Raw genomic sequence first — 22,929 nt, forward strand, 5'->3', positions numbered from 1 at the left:
GAACCACAGAGCTAATTAATAAACCCACTGAATTAAAAATAATACTTATAATAATATATTAAAATATTTTGAAATCTTGCATTTATTTATTTCTGTTACTATTTTTTCCAGAGATTATGTTTCAATTTGAATATATGTTTAGATTATATCACCAGAAAAAATAAGTTTCTATTTAGTTGAGGACTGAAAGTAACAATACTGAAATGAAAATAATGGTTGACTTAAGAAGATGGCATTATAGGGTTTTTCTCCTTTTTTTCAAAAATTTTTAAAAAGTTACTTTTTTCAATGAAAATAAATAAGCATAATGTTGATTATGAAGTTTAGAGCTTCAAGTACATTTCTTTTTTTTTTTTTTTTTTCAGGCCATGATATACAATAAAATCCTGCGGCTTTCTACATCTAATTTATCCATGGGTGAGATGACCCTGGGTCAGATCAATAACTTGGTTGCCATTGAAACCAATCAACTCATGTGGTTTTTGTTCCTGTGTCCCAATCTATGGGCTATGCCTGTTCAGGTAGATCAATATAAGTAAGATTCTTATTTGCAGAGGAAATAAGAACAAGAAGATATCAGTTTTAAAATTTATTGTTTGTTTTTTCATTTGTAATGGAAATCCAAATGCGTGTGTATGTCATTCACAGTGCTTGGCACAAAGTAAAGATTTAGAATATGCTTTGTTTTATTTTATCAAAATGTGTTTATACACAGATCAACTAGGTAGCTGCCTACATGGTGTAATTTAAAGTGCATCAAAAATTCCAGGCTGCCTCTAAATGACTGCATCAGAGGTGACCTGAAGGAAATTTTCATTTTGATTGGAATTCCCAAAGAGCCTAATTGATTTGTCACTAAACATGTGCCATTGCCTCCAGAAGGTCACTAATAAGCTGTTATCATTGGCACATAGGCATGGGTTAAAGGCTTTAACTGTATGGATACAATTCATTAGTTGACATCTTGAGCTATGATAAACTGAGCTATTGGGAAATTGAAAAAAAAAACCAGCAAGAGAAGATAACAGGGTTAAAACCTGAGTTTTAAAAAAAGAAGAAAGTGACAAACCAGAGAGGCTAGGCCTAAGTGGTTCAGTCTTCGGTTTGGGAAATAAATTTAAAAAGGGAAGTAAGGTAAGATGGGGCACCAACATTAGCTTCTCCACGGTTTTAGTTAGACCTACCCTTTTTGTCATTAAGTGACTTCTGGGGTCATTGAGGAGCTGACGAGCTCAGATCATTTAGTCCACAGACAACTCTCTTGTTCTCTTACATGATGATGCTGGTTCTTACTTTCTATCCCCCTTGCCTTGATAAGCTAATACAATTCCAAGAGAATATGGGATGTTAAATTTATGGCCGGTGACAACATTTTCAAGAAAAATTTTGTGTTCTTTTAAAAATTTGAAGCCTGTTTCAGGTTGAAAGCATCCTTGGGACCACTCTGCAACTTCATGCAGTAAATTGGTTCGGCACCAGTTGTACACATCATGACACTAAAAATAAACTCCAGCTATTTAGCCTTCGCCAAATAAATCATAGTAAAACTCAACTGTCACAGTTGAGTTGACTTCCAAATACACTTAATATAATAATTAAGAAACACTGTCATTTCACTGAAAAATCCTTCCTTTCATGCAGTGGTCCCCACACCCCTATTCTTTTTCCCCTTGCCTTGTGTTTTCCTTGCTAGATCATAATGGGCGTGATTCTGCTCTACAATTTGCTTGGGTCCAGTGCGTTGGTTGGTGCTGCTGTCATTGTGCTCCTTGCGCCAATTCAGTACTTCATTGCTACAAAGTTGGCGGAGGCTCAGAAGAGCACTCTTGTAAGTAACATCTTTTGGAAACTTTATTAGGAAAATCTAGTCGTGCGGTTTTATTTTTAAAATATAGGAAATTAATACATACCACTCAGGATTATTTGGAAATCATTATATTCCATTTCAGTTCTTAGGCAGCAAATGGGAAATTTCTGGGTTGCTCAACAATTTTTAAAAGTGGATTTGACATCTAAGATGGAATGATCTTAGACTCTAAACACAAGAATCCCAATACCTGATGTTTTCACGAGTCATGATGTGCTGAGGCTTTGGATCTTCTTGTAGATCACTTACCTATATTTACGGGAACCCACTTATGGGTACTTTTGATTACACATACATTGGATGTCAATTACTGACGTGGGAGAAATGGATCGAGGAACAAATAAAGGGTCAGATTTGGTGCTTCTGAAATTAAATGCCCCTAGGGTTGAATCAGACCATGTGATGAGCTATGGAGTTACACTGAAATGTTTCAGTGGCAGCTGCTCTGCCTGAGTATGTTCGTGGTCAACTTGGCAAGCAAGAAAAAGCTTGATTATTGACCCTTTCTGGCTTCAATTTGCCATGAAATCATTTTATTTGAGCAAGAATTGGCTTCTTTTAAAGAAATATTTGCAAATAATAAAATTGTTGACAGCATGTTTAGAAATAAAGTTTGATTAAATACGAGCAAGGCTGTCTGTAAATCAGGCGTGAAATGTAGGGATGCTGCCACTGGTGGACTGTTTCCCAAGTTGGTGTTTCCACCGTGACAAGCAAGTCCCATGTCACACAAGTGGTTTTTTTTTTTTCACACACACACACTGTATTTTATTTTTACAAGAGATAAATAGACTGACACCAAGCATTGTACATGGATGACCACAACAAAAGCAACAATGATTGCAATTACCAAACACGAAACACACTCATACTATGTCATAATATTGACATTCAGTCCAGTAATCCTCCACTGTAACAGCTCCTTTACTTTGCAGTGAAAATTGATTTGTATATTCTTTGCCTCTGAGTCCTACACAAGTGGTTTTTATCACTTGTTTTTCTGCCGCTCCTGACGAGGTTACTCATTATTTCTGTCTGAGCCATCTACCCTCTTTACTCCAGGACACGAATACAGAAAGGTGTGGAAGAGGGACACAAAGAGGGGACATGACAAACCAACATCTGACTTTCATTTAGCCATTCATACTGATTTGTTCACTCACCAAAGCAGTCACTGATAGGCACTTAAGACCCTCAAGAGACAAAAAGGTGAATAAAATCAGATCATTTGCTAATGCCATTTGCAGCAACATGGATGCAACTAGAGATTATCATACTAAGTGAAGTAAGTCAGAAAGAGAAAGACAGATACCATATGATATCACTTATATGTGGAATCTAAAAGATGACACAAATGAACCTATCTATGAAACAGAATCAGGGACATAGAGAACAGACTGATGGTTGCCAAGGGGGAGGGGTTGGGGGAGGGATGGAGTGGGAGTTTGGGGTTAGCAGATGTAGCATTTATACATAGAATGGATAAACAACAAGGTCCTACTGTATAGCGCAGGGAGCTATATTCAATATCCTATGAGAATCCATAATGGAAAAGAATATAAAAAAGAATGTGTATAATATATGTATAACTGAATCACTTTTCTGTACAGCAGTAATTAACACAACATTGTAAATCAACTATACTTCAAAAAAAATCAGATCATTTGCTGCTTTTGCTTCCTCCTATCTGCCTTTTGCCACTCTGCAGATCCTTTTGAGAATTCACAGGTGATATTGTACTTTCCTAGTAATTCTAATGTAATATTTGGAGGAAACTGAAACAGTTGACTAAAGAGAGGCTTTTGGATCTGCTACACATCTCTTTGCAGTTAATCCAAGTGGTTGGCAATCAGTACATCTAATTTAGGCCTTACACAAGAGCTTATGAAGAAGGAGGTGGAGATTTCTTGAAGTTAAAAATAATAGGCTTGGTTTCAGTAAGTGTCTTATGAAGACTCAATGTGAACACACACAATACTGTACCCTCACATTCCCAAATCAGAAGCAAACTGACTTTTCTTATATTCATTGTTTCTCTTTTCCTAAGTATGAGTGATAGTTCTGAGGGGAGAAAGAAATGATTTAGATATTAGAAGGAGCCATTGGAAACCTCTTTATCATTTCCCTACATGTCTGTGTGTGTTGTCTGCAGACATTATTCAAGGAAATCATGTGAAACTTAAGAAACTGCTTTTGTTTAAACCAAAGCAACAGAGGCATAAACAGTTTTCTAGGTGGAAAGAAATTTGAGGCCGTCTCATTCAACTCTTCATTTTCACACTGGAGGCAGCAGTACAGAGAGTTTCACTGCTTCTCCCGGGAATCTCACAGCCATCATTAGACTCAGAGCCGGGCAGAAATCATGCTCTCCTCAATCCCTATCTAGTACGTGGTCTTGCCTCTCTGATTTCACTTGGATGCAGCTTGCATTGTTTTTTTATTCCTTTCTTTTATAGGATTATTCCACTGAGAGACTGAAGAAAACAAATGAGATACTGAAAGGCATCAAACTTCTAAAGTTGTACGCCTGGGAGCACATCTTTTGCAAGAGTGTGGAAGAAACAAGAATGAAAGAACTATCCAGTCTCAAAACCTTTGCTCTTTATACATCACTCTCCAGTAAGTTGCTGTTGCTCTGAGGACCACCAAAAAACATGTGGTCTGTTCACTTTAACCTGTGATCATTGAGACATTCCAGGCATCAGAGGAAGCCCATTTATTTTCTCCATTTGTGTGGTCCAATAACCGCTAGCCACGCGAGGTTATTTAAATTTAAAGAGCAGAGTTAGACAAGCTTAGAGTCAAGTAGACCTGAATTCAGTTCTTTACAAATGTGTGTCTTTGCCATGTTACTTGACATCCGAAATCCTTGGTTTCTTCATCTGTAAAATGGGGACGGTGATGATTAGTAGTACTGATAATTGAAACCCTCTTATCAGTTACAGTTGGGATGCATCATGGGTTTTCAGTAAAAATTTGTTTATTTAAATTGATTTGACTGTAATACTATTGATCTTCTTGTCCCCAGACATCCTTAAAAATTATGTGAGGTTGTCTTCCCTGTCTCTTTGGGAGCTTATGTTATTATATTTCCTCGAAGATTGCATGTGAAATGCCAGTTTTGAAAATTGAGGAGAAAACAGTGTCAGCATTTCCAGATGAAAGAAGCCAAACTGCATTCACATAAAACCCTCTTTTCCAATACACTTTCAAGACTTTTTAAATACAAAGCATTTTCTCCACAACTCTAATTTTTAAAAAGCAATTGCTACAAAAATATTATTGTTTTTTTTCTCAAAGAGTGACACTGAGTACTCTCAAGAATGAGTTTGTGTTAGTACAATTCTTCTGAACTTAGCCAAACTACTCTCACTAATATTTGATTTAGTTTGTGTGTCAGTTTTGCTCATTTCTATTGTTCCCCAGACCTTCAACAACTTAAAGTTTTGGAGGTTTATAGATTGTTTCCTTTGAATTCTAAACTACTTGAGTCCTTAGAGATTATAAACACTACTTTTGTGAAATGGATTTAAGGAAAATATTTGGTTTATATAGCTCATTTATTCTAGCCCTAATGCTGGATACATTAGAAATGAAATGGGAAGGAGATTTATCTTCCAGCTCTGCACCACTGCTAATATGGTGTCAAAATGCTAGAAGATGGAATGATCGATATCCACTTGCTTATATGATAGTACTCTAAGCTGCTGGCTCCTACAATATATTTCTCTCTGCAGTGGACTGAAGTTCTCATGGCGAGGATGGATACAGCCAGAAATAATGATGATAATAATAATAATAACAAACATATATTGAGATACTCAGCCAATTATTGCCATAAGTAGCTTTACATATGTCATCCTATTTAATCCTCACGACAGCCCAATGATTTTGATTCTTTTTTTTTTTCTTTTTTTTTTTTGGCCATGCCACATGGCTTGCAGGATCTTAGTTCCCTGACCAGGACCAGGATCGAACTCAGGCCCCAGCATTGAAAGTGCAGAGTCCTAACCACTGGACCATCAGGGAATTCCCCAAAGATTTTGATTCTGTTATTACCTTCGTTTTGCAAATTAAAAGATTAAGGTGGAGAGAGCTTAAGTAACTTGAATTTCCCCCAAATCATCCAGCTACTAAATGGCAGAGGTGGGTTGTTAACTCACCTTAACCCAGTTATGTAAGATTTGGGTTGGTTTTTGAAAGTCAGAGACAAAAGAGAAGAGCACAGAGGAGGCCATACTGAAGAGAAAAACAAGAAATCATGATGGCAAAATGCATAATCATGTTTTTTTTTAAAACATCTTTATTGAAGTATAATTGCTTTACAATGGTGTGTTAGTTTCTGCTTTATAACCAAGTGAATCAGTTATACATATACATATGTTCCCACATCTCTACCCTCTTGCATCTCCCTCCCTCCCACCCTCCCTATCCCACCCCTCTAGGTGGTCACAAAGCACGGAGCTGATCTCCCTGTGCTATGCGGCTGCTTCCCACTAGCTATCTATTTTACATTTGGTAGTGTATATATGTCCATGACACTCTCTCACCCTGTCACATCTCACCCCTCCCCCTCCCCATATCCTCAAGTCCATTCTCTAGTAGGTCTGTGTCTTTATTCCCGTCTTGCCACTAGGTTCTTCATGACCTTTTTTTTTTTTTTTCCCTTAGATTCCATATATATGTGTTAGCATACTGTATTTGTTTTTCTCTTTCTGACTTACTTCACTCTGTATGACAGACTCTAACTCCATCCACCTCATTACAAATACCTCCATTTCATTTCTTTTTATGGCTGAGTAATATTCCATTGTATATATGGGCCACATCTTCTTTATCCATTCATCCGATGATGGACACCTAGGTTGCTTCCATGTCCTGGCTATTGTAAACAGAGCTGCAATGAATATTTGTTTTTATGATTATAGGCAGCAGGAATTCTTATATCAGTGGTGCAAAGTTCCACTTATACCACTTCCAAGTTTTCCGATTTGGTTACGTATGGTGTTGGTGGTGGTGAAGAGCTTCCATTATCTGAGTTGAATGGACCTGGCTCTAAATCTGAATTCTGCCACTTCATAGCAGTATGGCTTTGACCAAATTACTACTTCTATCCTCCAAGCCTCAATTTTTTCATGTGTAACAGTGGAAAATAACAATCTCTACCATGTAGGATTGTAGTAAAGATTAGAATAGATTAAGGAATGCTGCAAATGTTGATTGACTTGTTGATTGACTCTATTCCAGGCACTACATCAAGGGCTTCCTACTCATTGTTTTGTATAACGCACCTGGCAAGTGGGCTAGTGTTCAATAACCTCCCTCAGTTTCCTCCTCTAAAAATTGGTGTAATAAGAATAATACCTTTCTCACAGGTATATTGTGAGAGTCAAATGAGGCAGTGGACGTGACACTGTTCTGTAACTGTTAAAAATATTTTGTAAATATTATTTGCAGAGTACCGTAAGTTTAGACCAAAAAAAAGAAAAAAACAAAAGAAAGAAAGAAAAATGTCAACTGTATAACATGGTGGTTACTGTTGGGTCTTAGAGTGCAGGCTGACCTGGAATGAAATCCTGCCTCAGCAACTTGTCTGCTATACATCCTTGGTCAGCATTTGGTGGCGTCTTGATTTCCTCATCAGGAAGTTGGGCTGTATTCAGCATACCTGGGGGAATTAAAATAAGATAATGTATGTAATGTGTATAGAAAAGCACCTGAAACATAAAAGCGCTCAATCTGTGGTATCGGAAAATGTTGAAAAGCAAAGTTAAACAGGATAAATACTAATAAAACTGAAGATCCATCTCTATGAATCAGTGTTCTTGCCACTGGAGATCATATCTGGGGGGCAAAAGAGATTCTGTTAAATCATTTCCTAATCTCCACTGCCAAATGGTCATGTGCTGTTTATGGATTTCATTTTTTGGCCAAAGACAAAGGCACAATTTTATTTTTTCTCTCTTCACTTTGATAGAGTTTTATGCGGAGAAGTGGGAAGAACATGAAGCTTTTGACCAGAAAGGTCTGGGTTTTATCCAAGCTCTGTCATCTCCTAGCTTGGAATCTTGCCTGTGACTCATCTTTCCTAAGTGCTTTCCTCATTATTGCGCAGGGTAGTTGTAATCATTAAATAGGAGAAGGCACTCCCGTCATACCTCAGTAATTGTGAGTTGTTGAGTAGTGGCAGAGTGAAGTGGTGGTGAGTACGGTCTGAGGAGCCCAGCTGTGTGACCTCGTGCATCCCATCCTCATCTTTATGATGAGGTAGGAAGGGTCCCCGATAACCTGCACTGGGTGCAGAGTGCCAAATAAATAGTTTTTAGTAAAATAGCAGCTGCTCTCACTCTTCCTCATCAAGAGGAGATTACTTATTTAAAGATATTTAGAATGAGTTATAAATAATGATGTGGAGGAAAAGAATGAAATACACTTAGAAAAAAAAGGTCATAATAGCTAGAGAAAGATGAAGACAGAAACATGATTCTTCATCTGTACTGTTATGAGTCTCAGAGCCGTGTTTGGATTGCTGCTACTGTACAAGAATTCGGATTTGATAGCTAAGCCACCTCTGGACCTTCAGAAGCACAGGCTGAGTCTGTACACGGTGGTAAGGACAGTTCATGAGAGCGGATCATGAGAGTTGGTGATAGTTTTTAGATGAACTGTCTTCTGAGTGTCAAGAAAACTAGATTATAGTTCTTGCTCTGCCATTGCCTGGCCCTGTTACCAACTATGCAGTTACTTTTTGGTCCTCCGTTCCTAAAACTCTATGGTTTATGACAAAATAACTACAAATCATCAACTTGGCTTTTTATTTTTCCTATTACTTCCAAATGCTAGTATTCTAGCCTAAATATGAGTTTTTCTTATTTCAGTTCTGCATATTATGCTTATCAAATGATAGTGCAATATATTCCTGGAGAGATATTTAAACAAGCAGAGGGCCCAAGATATGGAGCTATTTTATTAAACAAAAGGTCTATAAGTGAAAATTAATATCACTGCTGGAAGGAGATTTTTCACGTGATGTCAAATTCTTTTTATCTGTATAATATCCCAATTTTTATATTTTTAAGTTAGTTTAGTGGACCAAACAAAATACAGACCGTGAATACTCTGAAGAATGCATATGTGTTAAATTCTAATAACTTTATCTAAATTTTGCTCTTTGTAACATGTCATAAAAAAAATAATTTTTCACATTTTCTGGTTAAGCCTCACCTATGGGAGTTCACAACTGTGAACCAGGAAATACCAACTGGGAAATGTTTGTGGACTCAAGACAAAAATGTTACTTAATGTACTTGGTCCTTCCTGTACTTAATTCCTTCCTTCCTTAATGTACTTGGTCCTTCAAGGAAAGTTAGAGTAATAATCGATGATTAATTAAAGTTACTGAAATGTCTCACAGTTCACTGAAACTAATGTATTTGGTTTCTTTCCACAGTCTTCATGAACGCGGCAATTCCCATAGCAGCTGTTCTTGCTGTAAGACACTTTTTCTTACCTTAAGAAATGGACTTAAGTCAGTGTTCAGAAATGACTTAGGAACAAGAATGGGTGGGTGGTAACCTATATTACCTCACCTTCAGTTTTCTCTTCGCTGTCTCCATTGTGATAGTTCTAATCCGGGGTTGCTCAACCGTGGCGCTGTGGACCGTTTTGGTCCCGATAATTAATTCTTTGTTGTGAGAACCTGTCCTCTGCATTAGGATGTCTAGCAGCATCCCTGGCTTCTACTTATTAGATGCCATTAGTACCATCAAAAATATCCCCAGACACTGCCAAATGTGTCCTGGGGAGCAAAATTAACGGAGGTGGAGAACTTACTGTCCTAATCTCCATGACCTGGTTCCTGGACATTCTTACAAGATAGTGCTAGATCAACAACTGGAAAATGTTAAATGATTACATTGTATTTCAAACAAAAAGGACAAACCCAGGAACTAGTATTATACTTAGAAATATTTGTAAATAAGTCTGCTTTGGATACCCTTGTTGGCGATTTTAGGAAAGATCCACAATAGGGACCCTAAAACAATGGAATGTTTCCTTTCTTCTCTCAGAAAATTTAGTATTGGTTGGAAAGAGCCTGAGTAGGTGTGAAGAACTCTGGATTCTCTCATGGTTATTCCCCCATCTCAGTAATTTGACAGAAGTTAATTTTCTAATCTGTCAATAGAATCTGTTTTGCCCCTTTCACAAGTTTACTGCTAGAATGAATGTAAACCATTAAGTACTCTACCAATAGCAAGTGTTATTTTTCTTAGGGAGGGATTTGGATGAAGCAATTGTATTATATTTTTCAGAGTTGCAATGGCCATATTGGCATAGTAGAATTTGTTAGGCTTGTAAAATTGAATGCAAGTATGTGTGAACCTTTCTCCAGCTTTCTCTGAAATCCTTTCTTTGCACAGACATTTGTGACCCATGCGTATGCCAGCGGGAACAATCTCAAACCTGCAGAAGCCTTTGCTTCACTGTCTCTCTTCCACATCCTGGTCACCCCTCTCTTCCTGCTCTCCACTGTGGTCAGATTTGCCGTCAAAGCCATCATCAGGTATGTGCTGGAATGTCTGGAGTTCTTTGCTTGATTATAGAAATACTATCTGCTCATGGTAGTAAGTTAGAAAAAGTATAAAAAGAACATCCAAATCACTGCCCAGAGATAACTTGTTAAAATTTTGGTATGCTACCTTTCAGTCTTTTATCTATTTCATATAAAAATAATTATTCTAAAATAAAAATTTTGAACTTTGGGGGGTTATTTCCCCCCTCATTAAAACCATAATGCATGACGTTTATTGGCTACATGATATTCCATTGTTTGGAAGTATTCTAATTTATTTAATGGTTACCTCTTTCTTAGACATTTAGAATGTTTCTATTTTCACCCATGTAACATAAATAATGTAAATTACATTTGAGAGAAGCATCTGTTTATCTTTAAACTTTTCTCTGATTATTTTCTAAAGTCAGATTTCTAGAAGTGGTCTTACTTGTTCTAATAGTATGCATCTTCTTAATGCCCTTGATGAGTATGGCCATGTTGTTTTCCACTGAAGGAGACGTAGGTTAAAATGTGTACAGATTTTTAAGTTTTTTTTAATGAATATGGCCATAATGTTTTCCAGCAAAGCTGGGCCAGTCTATGTTTTTACCAGCAGTGATGGAGAATGTTCATATCAACACATATTTTCTGTTTTAATTTTAGTTTAATTTGGCAAAAAAAAAAAAAAAAAAAAAAAAATCCAGGCTCACAGTTTGCAAAACTGAGTGCGGTGTTCTGTTAATTTTAAGTAGACTTCTATAGGTTTCTAAGCAGTGTAGACTTTATCTCAGACTCACAATTTCCCATAAAAATAGTTGTGGTCTGATAATGACCATTTCCCCACCATTTTTACTTGTATTATATAATAAGTATGTTACCAAACTATATTATACTACCCTGTAAGTGCCATAGTGCCGTAGCTATGTTTCAGTCTATATTATAAACAAGGTAGTCTTAAAGTAGTATTTTGCTTTCTGCTATAAGGTCTTATAAACCTTATAAAACCTCAGCATGTTTCATAAACAGTCATTATCATATTTATATCTGGCCTTTGAAAGAAATGCCAAGACGTTTCAATACAGAAGGAAAAATGGAAAATTGAGGCCTTAAATATACTAAGCATAGTGTTGTCATTAACAGCAATGTAGAGCATCTATTGTAAGGTCCTTTAAAATGAAATACTTTCCCAATGTCTATGTATTGTTAAGCAAACTATTTTTTAATATTCAAGATACCAGAACCTCTAGTTTTAGGCAATAGTTTATATTGTCTTAACAAAGGCTTAATACCAAATATCATTAAAATTCATATACCTTATCTTACTATAAACCAAGTTCTGATTGTTTACACTAATACCGTAACAAGATTTCAATCCTATTCTGTAAGATATGCTGTTAGTAACAGATTCTGGAGCTGTTAAGAGTTTAAAGCTCAGGCCCTCTGACCTCATCTGCCCTCATTTTCTTATTGTTCTGACTTCTGAAACACTTGTACGGATCACTGACTGATTTCTGTAGCACCACTTCCAAATTAGGCAGTGCTCTGGAAGGGAAGCGACTTCAAACAATAAAACTGATAAATGGCCAGAGTCTGCTATTTTGGTTCTTATTTTCATTTTCTCCACTTAATAGCTGTCCCTCTCACGGTTGCCTTTTTAATTGAATTTGACTTTGTGCTACAAGTCAAACAGAAAGCAGTTGATCACTAATAATAGATCAGTCCTCTGAAATCAGGAGGTTACCAAGCACCAAAAGGACTTTAAGAGTTGCTGTGAAAAAAAATTAATAAATCTAGGCGTGTGGGTTTCCCCAAGTCCATAGTATACAATCCTGCTGTAGTGAATCCTAGTAAAGCTGAGCGTGGATCATAATCCCTGTATATTTCTGCATAACACTCTCTCTTCTGTACGTTCCAGGGAAAAGGCATTTGCCAGTTTGATAAAGACCAGTCTGTTTTCAGGGCTCAGCTCCAGATTTCCCAAGCCATAGGCCAAATAGAATCAGCTTATAAAAACTTGCTTCTCTAAAATGAATTTCAGTGGTTGATTTGTGGGTCCTCGGGAGATGACCAGTCAACAGAGGAGGCCAGTCCTTTTTCCCACTGTGTGCTGGTTCTCGGAACCCAGATGAGCGTCTTTCCCAGTGTGAACTGGGCTTGGCATTTCCTTCTCTGCCTGGGAACCCGTGACCAGGCTTTAATGCCAGTTGGCCCACAGCGAGTTGAGCAGCCTGTTTATAATCGGAGACTTTGGTTAGCTGATTTTGAAACCTCCTTTTCAGGACTGTGGAAGTCATAAGTTCTTTGCTACACTCTGAGATGCATGCAGAAATTTGGTGGGTTAGAAGAGGGTGCAGCATACTCCGCAACTTGTGTTATGCATGCCTGTAAAAGATGTGTAAACTTCTCTGCTGGAGGAAGATTCCATGCCATGTAAAATTCGTTGCTTCGAGAAAATTCTATGCTTTCTTTTAAAAATGTTTAGCTTGTTAGACAAAATTGTCTTTGCGGTACTCACCGGGTGGGACCTTATGTATACATAATAAAATGGAAGAAAGAGGCCGTTAAGATTCAGGTTATCTCCCAGTAACCCCAGCACCCCACATCATTTGAGTTTTCTGGACCTTTTATGGTGATGTGTTCCAGTCTACATTTGCAAAACGGAGGGAAGAAATGAAGAGAAGTAGGAAAGTCACTAGTTTCTAAAATGTTAAAATACTTGAATTAGTGATTTTTTTCATGATGCCTGCTGTACTTGTCCTCTTTGCTTTATTTGTAAGAAAATAGTTTATGTGTTTTGCTTTTCTGGAGGAAAAGGTTAAGTTGCTATATTGTATCCTTTATAAATAATTTGAGTTTAGGTTTCTGGTACTTGACGTACAATGCAGTATCTATATCCAGAGATGTTATTTACCAAGGAAAGAAATGTGTAAAACTAGTCCCTTGCTTTGGTGGAAGATAACTCTTGTGTCCTTTCTCTCATTTCCCTCCCAAAGGAAAGTACGCTAGGCTAGTCTACTGTGATTACCTTCAACCAAATAAATTGTTACTATATTTATCATAGAACATGCTCACAGGTTGACCTGGTCCACGTTTACAAAACTTTCATGGTTTCCACAAGAAAACACATAACTGCCAGCAACAAAATCAGTTATTCCCCCAAAACATAGCACCTGTCCAAGGTACTCAAGCTGTATGTAAACACCCAAACTTGAAAAGTGAAAAAAATATCATCGGTAACAAAACCTTAAATACTTTGACAAATTACCTAAACAAATGAGAAATTAGTAAAACACTAAACTAAAAGGTGATGGAGGCAGGATAGGGAGTTGTTTGGTATCAAGTTTACCTGCTTTCAATACCTGCACAGCCATGGAATAGTCACTGTTCAACCACAAGCATATTATTTGGTGCCTCTATGGCTCAGCTTCCTCACTTATCAAATGAGCATCATAATGGTTCCTGTTTATGGTGGTTGGGAGAATTAAATGAGATAATACATGAAAGATGCCCAGCACATTGCCTACATATTTTAGATATTTAACAAATCTCCGTTTTACTAATTTAACACCATTTTACTGAACTCCGTTTTGTGCTTCAGAGAGATATCTTTCTGTGGATCCACATTCATTTATTAAGCAGTTCAGGTACCTTGCTAGGCACTGGGGATGGCAAAGATGAAAGATGGAGTGAAATCCACAGGAGTCCACAGTCTAGCTGGAGAGACTGGGAAGGGAAGGGAATTACAACACGCATGTTATGCTGTGATAGAGCACTACACAGAATAACATGGGCCATATATGAGGCTCATTGAAGCTTATCAAGGGAGAAGGGAGATAGTCCAGTCAGTAAAGGTTTAAAGGCGGTGATAGTTCCTTCATGGGATCTTAAAGAATAGGTAGGACTTGGCCAGTTGAATAAAAAGGGAAAACACATTCTGTGTGAGGGAGCGATGTATGCAAGGGGAAGGGGTGAGCAGAGAGGTGAGAGATCTTGGTACCTTCTGGGGGCTAAAGGTAATTGCATGTAGTTGGAGAAAAGTCCTGATGAGGAAAGCACTGGGAGATGAAGCTGGAGAGTAAAATCCCAATCAGCCTGTAGATGATGCCAAGGATGCTGAAAGCTGCAGGGTGGCCATTTGTTATTTTAGGGAGAGGACTGTTGTATGAGCATATTTGCATTTTAAAAATATAACCCTGGCAGCATGGTGGAAATTACTTCACCCTTGGTCAGGATTCATGCATTTTCCATAGTTGTTTTGCCTCTGTGAGTTCTGAAAGGCCCTCATATGAACAGGAAATGTTTTTTGTATTACCTATTCATTCACCAGACATTTCTTGAGGAATTGCTATGTTATATTTTTGGCACTGGGCTAGATTCTGAAGATGAAAATTTTCGCTTTTAAAGAGTTCAGAGTCTAGTGGGAGAGATAGACAGTAATAAAACAAACAAAATAGTGCAAGGGACCCTAAGCCAGAGAGCCTGGAATAATGGGGATGGAGAGGGGAAATGGAGGGGAGGATTCAGAAAAGTGCTAGTATTGGGTCCTCCGATGTTTATTGTAATTGGAGTTCCAAAGTGGGATCTTATGAAGAGGAAAGAAGTTCTCCCCATGCCCCAATCATGCTCAGGGACCATTGCTTCCTGATATTCAGCAAGAATGGGTCTCATTAATTTCATAAAAGCTTCAGTAAGATTTGTGTGTGCTAGAAAGTGAAATGGAGAATTGAATCAACTGACCTTACTTAAATGTCTGAATCATTGGTTTATTCCTTCTTTGATTGATTCAGCAAACATTCATTGAGTAATGTGTACCAGGAGCTGCTGGACTTAGAGTTACCAAGGCACATGAGCCTGGCCCCATACTTTCCTTTGTGTGCAGAGACACAGTGTGAGGTTGTCTAAAAGGTATTCCTTTGATTGACAAAGCTGTGCTCCTTAAAATCCAATCTCTTCTAAACATTGGAACAGAATGACAATTAAAGTCTGTAAAAGTAAAGAAAGGATACTGCCATTTAAGATGAATAAAATGCCATTTCTAAGGCATTTCTAACACCATCTTTCAAACCTATGTGATCAGGCTTTGCTGTCAAAGACTCAAAGAGAGTACAAAACCCAAAGCTCTTCTTTCTTTTTTTGGTTCTAAAATTCTTTTTAAAATTGCAGTAAAATATACATAACATAAAATTTATCATTTAAATCATTTTAAGTGTACAGTTGAGTGGCATTAAGTACATTCACATTGTTGTGCAAATGTCACCATAATCCATCTCCAGAACTTTTTCAGTTTCTCAAATTAAATTCTATACTCACTAAATGATAACTCCCCTTGTACCTACCTCTCCTCCCAGACCCTGGTGACCACCATTGACTTTCAGTCTGTATGCATTTGACTATTCTATCTACCTCATATAAGTGGAATTATGCAATTTTTGTTTTTTGTGTGCCTGGCTTATCTTATTTAGCATAATGTTTTCAAGGTTCGGCCATGTTGTCATAACTTGAATATATTTAAGTAAGTCAGGAATTCCAGAACCATGAAAAAAAGTATGGCAGATGCTCAAAAAATTAAACATAGAATTACCATATGATTCAGCAATTCTACTTTTGGGTGTATACCCAAAAGAATTGAAAGCAGGGACTTGAATAGATATTTGTACATTCATCTTCAGAGCAGCATTATTCATAATAGCCAAAAAGTGAAACAACCCAAATGTCCCTCAATTGATGAATAAACAAAATGCAGCATACACATAAAATGGAGTATTATTCAGCCAAAGCTTTCCTTAAACAATTATTTTTTTTAGTGGAATCTAAAAAATACAACAAACTCATGAATATAACAAAAAAGAAACAGACTCATAGATATAGAGAACTAGTGGTTCGCTTTAGTAGTTACCAGTGGGGAGAGGGAAGGGGGGAGGGGCAACATAAGGAGTAGGGCATTAAGAGGTACAAATTATTATGTATAAAATAAGCTACAAAGATGTATTGTACAACATAGGGAATATAGCCAGTGTTTTATAACTATTAATATAAATGGGGTATAACCTTTAAAAACTGTGACTCACTATATTGTACACCTGTAACTTATATAATATTGTATCAACTATACTTCAATTAAAAAATTACTTTTATGGGTTAAGATATACACACTAGTATATATAAAATAGATAACCAACAAGGACCTACTGTATAGCACAGGGAACTATACTCAATATTTTTTAATAACCTATAAGGGAAAAGAATCTGTAAAGGAATGTATATATGTAGATATATATATATCTGTAGATATATATATCTGAATCGCTGTGCTGTACACCTGAAACTAACATGATATTGTAAGTCAACTATACTTCAATTAAAAAAAAATGAAAAAATTATTTCTTTTAGTTTCCTGTAAATGAAATTTAGAAGTTAATAGACTGCCCTAGTGGATTTTATCTACCTTTATGTTTCCACAGAAAGGAAGCGGTTTCTATGACATGCAAGGCTAAAGAGCTTAAAGTTCATGGACAACAGACTGAATTGAATTTACTTTTCTTCATTTTATTAGTCTGTCACAAAAACAAACTCTGCAGACTTGTCTGGAGGCACTTAACTTGACTACAAGCTGAAATGATAAATAAAAAAATCTTTTGTTTCAAATGTGTATTTTCTAGTTTCCTAACAACGGCAATCTTTCCCCTGTAAGTGATGCTGCAGGTGCCAGGCCAGTTTGCCCACTGTTAGCATCTTAGCATGCTAGAAGGAGCATTTCTTGTCTTGTCAACTTCACAGACTTTTCTGTAGTGAATCATTTTATTTATGGGAGAATGTTTTCAAATTGTGTTCTTGCTTTCTTCGGTTCGTTTTACTCTTGATCCTATGACACTGGTTTGAGAAAATTAGAATAGGTAGGGTAAGCGGGCCAAGGGGTCTTGTGTCCAGCCTCTGGAGACCACAGTAAAGAATGTTTGTAAATTACTCTTCTAGAACAGGGCTTTTCCAACTGTCCTGTGCTTATGAAGCATCTCTGGATCTTCTTAAAATGTAGATTTTGACTCAGGAGGTCTTGGGTGGGGCCTGAGATTCTAAGTTTCGAGTAAGCTCCCAGGTGATGATGCCACTGATCTTGGCCAACGTTTTGCATAGTAATATTCTAGAGGGCCCTCTCCTTGCCAGGTTGTGATATGTCCAATATATACAGTAGTGCTTAAGCAAAATAGCATAGTGGGCAGGGACCCATGATCTGTGTGTTATATGCTGTATGCTTTTACTTAACTGCCCTGTACCTTATTTCCCTTCATTTGTAACATGAGAATAATGATACTTCCTTCGTTGGTGTTATTTTTTTTAACCACCTTGTTTCAAGTCCCTCTCCAATTCTATTGTCTTTGACAAGAAATACAATTGCAAGAAAAAAAAAAAAAGTGCAAAGGAGAGTTGGTTGAATTTAGGGTGACCAGTTGGTTCTGGTTTTTCTGAGATTTTTCCATTTTAAGCGCTGAAAGCCCCAGGTCCTGGGAGCCCGTCAGTCCCCAGCACCCTAGCTGAATTCCCAGTTGGTCCTGAGAAATGACTCTCAGAGCTGGCTTGCTTACCATGGTAACAGTGGGGGAAAAGTTTGTTTATTTAGGTAGAACTTCATTGGTGGTGGTTTTATTTTTATCCCTTATTGTGTGCTTGCTTGTTTGCCTTTTGCAGTGTTCAAAAGCTGAATGAGTTTCTCTTGAGTGATGAGATTGGTGAGGACAGCTGGCTGACTGGGGAAGGTTCTCTTCCATTTGAATCCTGTAAGAAACACACTGGAGCCGTAAGTGCTTTTCTTTGTTAGGGGAGCTGTGAATAAGGGACAGTCCTGAGGATGGATGATTGAAAATGGGTGCAATTAGAAGAAATCATATGCTTTACTTTTAACCTATATGAAGAAAAAATTGCCACCTGCTTCTGCAAAAAACCTTACAAGTCTAAAATCAATAAAGAAATGTATAAGGCTTGTCTTTATAAGTCATCAAAGGATTATCCCAAGAGGAACACCTCATGTTCAATTCAAAAGGAAATAGAGAGGTTGTCTACCCCAAGCTTTGTATAAAAATCATACAAAATAAACTTACAACTCTTGTACCATATTCTTATAATACCTTTAACTATGTTATACTTTTTAGTTTAAAAAGTACTTTTTTGATACATTATGTCTTTTGACTCATTTAATATATTACACTACATTACCTATTTTGTTTTCTAGATGCATATATTTATTTGCATGTTGTATGGTTTGAATAGAGTCACAAGATTTTAGTGGAAGAGCCAGAATTAAAACCTGAGTCTTGTACCTCCTGAACAAGTTTATTCATCCATTGCACAAATATTTACTCATATCTACATAAAGCCTGGAAACACAGTCAATGTTATTTTGTCATGTTTTACCTGGACTATAATGTGTATTATACATTTGCCTGTATTTCCAGACTTATCAGCTACCCTGTGCTTTGTGCCAAGACCTAGCAATGTAGCTCTGAACAAGGCAGGCAAGATCTTTCTTGTCACAGAGTTTGCTTTCTTGAGGCAGGAGTCAGATGATAAACAAGTAAACAAGTGAGATCAATTCCCTGTGGGAAGAAAATAAAAGAAGATATTAGAGAGTGACTGGGGTCCTCTAAGCAGGGTGGTCATTTCCCAGGAGGCCCCTCTGAAGAGCTGGCATTTGAGCTGAGACCTGACTGAAGAGTAGGTGCCTCTTCTGCAAAGACCTAGAAAAGGGGCCAGATCATTTCAGGGAGAGAACTAGCAGATGCAAAGACCCTGAGGTGGGAATTAATTTGGTGTGTTCAAGGAACAGAGGGGCACTATGGCTGAAGCCTAGTAAAGAAGGGAGGACAAGACGAGGTAAGAACAAGGATTGAGAGTCCTGTAAACCAGGGAAAGAGTTTGGATTTTATTGGCATACAATAGGAAACCACTAGAGGGTTTTAAAGAAGGGACTCATATAATTTTGTGTATATTTTTAAAGGATCACTCTGGTTGCTGGGTGAAGAGTTGTCATGGGGGACAAGAGTAGAACAGATAGATCAGTAAAGAGGTCATTATAATAACATAGACAAGAAATGATGATGGTTAGAATTTGTTTTTGTTGCAGTTGCACTGGACCTTGAGAAGAAGCTATCAAGTTCAGTGCACACTTTTTAGGCTGAGCTGATAAACACTGGCTGATAGGTTGAATGGAGGGAGTGAGGGAGAAAGAAGGCTCAAGGATGAATCCTAGGTTATTGGCTTGACTACTGGGTAGACGGTGGAGCCAATAACTGAAATAGGGAAGCTGAGAAATGAATAGGTTGCTGTTGAGGTGGAATCAAGAGGTATATTTTGCACATGATAATTTTGAGATATTTATTGACATCTAAGAAGAGAAGTCCCCCTTGGAGATGTAAATTTAAGAGCCACTGGCCATTAGATGATATTTAATGGGACTGGATTAAACCACTTTCTTGAAAGCCATGTCTGAAAAATTCTGAAGAAAGTCTTTAAAATTAATATGTCTATTTCATAACAGTAAAGTAGAAAGAAGTTCTTCTAAAATAAGTTAATAATTAGTTATTCATTTACTATTAGAGAAGAATGTTAATATATTTACCATTTATGTAACCAAACAAAAATGCATGTGCAGTCTCCTGACAGGAATTGACTGAGGCTTGGAAAACCTTCACCAGGAAGTCAGTCTATATTAAATTTTTATTCACATCATGCTAAAAATAGTTAAGACAAGCACTTGGCTGTCTTTAGACTTGCTGATTTCTTCTGCTTTTCTGGAGTTATTTTTTTACTCTCTGTTGAGTTATTTTGTTGAGCAGGTGTGATTTTGTCTGAGTAGGAACCACCACCCATGCTTGTAGATGCTGCAGTAACAAAGCCTGAAAATGCTTGTGTGCTCTTGTGTGGACACGGACACCAAGACAGGAACACATCATAGACTGTGTACACTTTGAGGCAGCAGGGAAGTCAAGCATTTGATTAGAACCTGCCTTGTCTCACTTTAGATGATAGGAGATTCCCAAAGAACTTATTAGATCGTCTTTCAGAGATGTAGGGATGAGCAGAGGGAGATGACCTCAGGAAAGGGAACAGAGGAGGTCAAGTTTGAGGGAGTGGAGTGAGGGAAATCTGAAGAGTGGTTTGTATGAGATGAGGGATAGAAGAAATATTGAACTGAGCAAAGGTTGGAAGGAAAAAAGAATCCCCTTCAGTTGCCTCCAGTATCTTCAGAGTTATTGAAACCAGACTGGACTTCTGATGTCTTTCGGGGCTATTCATCACTGCTGATGGGCCAAACCACAAATGACAGACTTTTAAAAATGAAGAGAAAAAAGCTGTGTGTTTGAAAAGAACACTAATGGAAACTCCTACTTGAGAGCGCTTAAGATGCTATGTATTCTGTAAAAGCTTAGAGTTAAGTGGTTTTGGCTGCAGAATCTCCACGGAGAATTAGTGACAGTCTAGAGCCAGAGTTTCTTCAAATTACATCTGTGAGACTCCGACTCAAATCTCTGTCAACACGTCTCCTCCTCCCACCCTCTCCTTAGTTTTGTGAAGAACATGAAGTCATTCCTTTTGGAACTCTGGGCGCAATACTACTATAGAAGTTACGACTATAGAAGACAGAGAATATATGTACAGATATAGACCTGTCTTGTGTGGGAAATATACTCAGCTTAAAGGATAGTGGCTTTCTACATCTCTCATGTAAGGTTATCTGTGAGGACTGTGGGAAGAAAAACAAAACTAAAAATGTCATGAGCACTCTTTCTCTCTCTCTCTTTTTAAAATTTAAAATGCATTCAGTAGTTTCTGTGCAACAGAACACTGGTAGTACTTCTCAGTGACTTTTTAATCTCAGTATTGAATGGCGTGTAGCTTAGCAATGTGCTATTTGGTAGTTTGATATTCTGTTGATACGCTGATGGATATAAATTGGAGGGCGATATCTCGTTCAGATTAAATTACTGATTATTTGAGGACATTCCTGATTCCCATAATAGAACTCAACGGATTTATCAAAAGCTAAACCTGCTGTTCCAAGCCCAAGGAAAAAAAAAAAGTTTCACAATTCTAGAATCCTTTGCTTTTAAAGGTAATTTAACAGTTTTAAAGTGTTTTACTATTTAGCTTTCATCATCTCTATAAGGTATTTAAGTAAGAGAGATAATCATTTATGTCGAAATACTTGCTTACTAGATCTCTGGGACAAATTTTGAGCTTATATATTTTTCTAAATTAGAGGTTTACAGAACTGAATTTTCTACCTTCTCTTTAGTCATTTGTCTCTATGTGAAATTAAACTCAAAATTAGAGAATGACAAGTTTCTAGTTATGACCTAATTTGAGCTCATTTTAAGTATGTGAAGATTGCCTAGCTTTAGCTGGCAACCTCCGTTTTATGGAGACTTTCTTTAGTCCTTTGGCTCAGAGCAATGCTATAACATTTGCGAAAAACTAGATCACTCTACAGTGCTTATGGATCTCCTTATGAAATAATATACATATTATAGGCAAAAAAGTCCTCGATGCTTTTTCTCATTCCACCAGGGATCTTCAGGTGACATATAGCCCAGACTGATTTATGTGAGTGTATCGGATTCAAAATCCTCATGATTCAGAGGGTGACCAAAAATGCACTGTTGGAACATTTACAAGCCCGACGGCCTAAGAATTAGATTCTAGTTTACCCTGAGTTAGCCTGCTTGCCTTTGGCCATGACACACAGCTTTTTACCGCCTGGGCCTGTTCATCCAGAAAGCTGGAGAAAGAATATCCAAAGCCTAGTTTGGTGCTCAGCACTTTAACTTCTGTCGTTTGCAAGTATCACATCTTCATATTTTTATTTTTCTTAAAAAGTTTGTGAATCAGGTTTAAAATTATTGTGTAACACTTTTTCATTATCATTTGCTTTATTTTGGCGGCAGGGGGACACCATAGAAATAATTAAAATATGACATTCACTTTACTCATTTCTTTTTCTTAGAATTGAAGTGGAGAAGTAGCAATGTGAGTTAATGTTCAGTAAAAACTCAAGTTTTTTCCATAGACCTTCAACTTGTGCTCTTTTCCATGTGGAATGCAGCAGCCAAAAACTATAAACAGGAAGCAGCCTGGAAGGTATCACCTGGACAGCTACGAGCAATCAACACGACGTCTGCGTCCCGTGGAGACCGAGGATATCGCAATAAAGGTTATTTTATTTCCTGAATTCTTACATGAATAGAAACATTGATGTTACTATTTTATGGTGAAGTTCTGCAAAAGTGTCCTACATCATGTCTTTAAAGTCTCTTTAGCATGGTCACTCATTCTCAAAACTATTCTGATAAGTTTATAATTCTCAGTGCTGCCTTGCCTCCCAACCACAGCTTTGCTCCAGCAGTTGTTTAAATAACTGGGGGATGAATCTTTCTTCTGAATCTGCGTTAGAAGCTAGTATCCAACGTATTTCCGCTCATACTCTTATGTTTATCTACCAAGTAGATTCATTTCTAGA

General features: G+C 37.3%; 1 protein-coding gene across 10 annotated transcripts in view; it reads left to right on the top strand.

Annotated features, from left to right (window-relative positions):
• ABCC9 (ATP binding cassette subfamily C member 9) overlaps nt 1-22,929 on the top strand; it is a 142,435-nt gene that overhangs the window by 26,480 nt on the left and 93,026 nt on the right. For all 10 annotated transcript variants that reach the window (XR_009009709.1, XM_057556561.1, XM_057556565.1 and 7 more), the window contains exons 11-17: nt 366-521; nt 1,694-1,828; nt 4,324-4,486; nt 9,318-9,358; nt 10,288-10,430; nt 18,105-18,213; nt 22,516-22,623. Coding sequence is in view for 9 of the 10 variants with exons in the window: in XM_057556561.1 (XP_057412544.1) it covers nt 366-521; nt 1,694-1,828; nt 4,324-4,486; nt 9,318-9,358; nt 10,288-10,430; nt 18,105-18,213; nt 22,516-22,623 (855 nt within the window). In the remaining variant the exon portion in view is untranslated. The remainder of the gene's footprint in view (nt 1-365; nt 522-1,693; nt 1,829-4,323; nt 4,487-9,317; nt 9,359-10,287; nt 10,431-18,104; nt 18,214-22,515; nt 22,624-22,929) is intronic.

This window comes from Balaenoptera acutorostrata, chromosome 11 (assembly GCF_949987535.1).
Source record: "Balaenoptera acutorostrata chromosome 11, mBalAcu1.1, whole genome shotgun sequence".
Classification (NCBI taxonomy): domain Eukaryota; kingdom Metazoa; phylum Chordata; class Mammalia; order Artiodactyla; family Balaenopteridae; genus Balaenoptera; species Balaenoptera acutorostrata.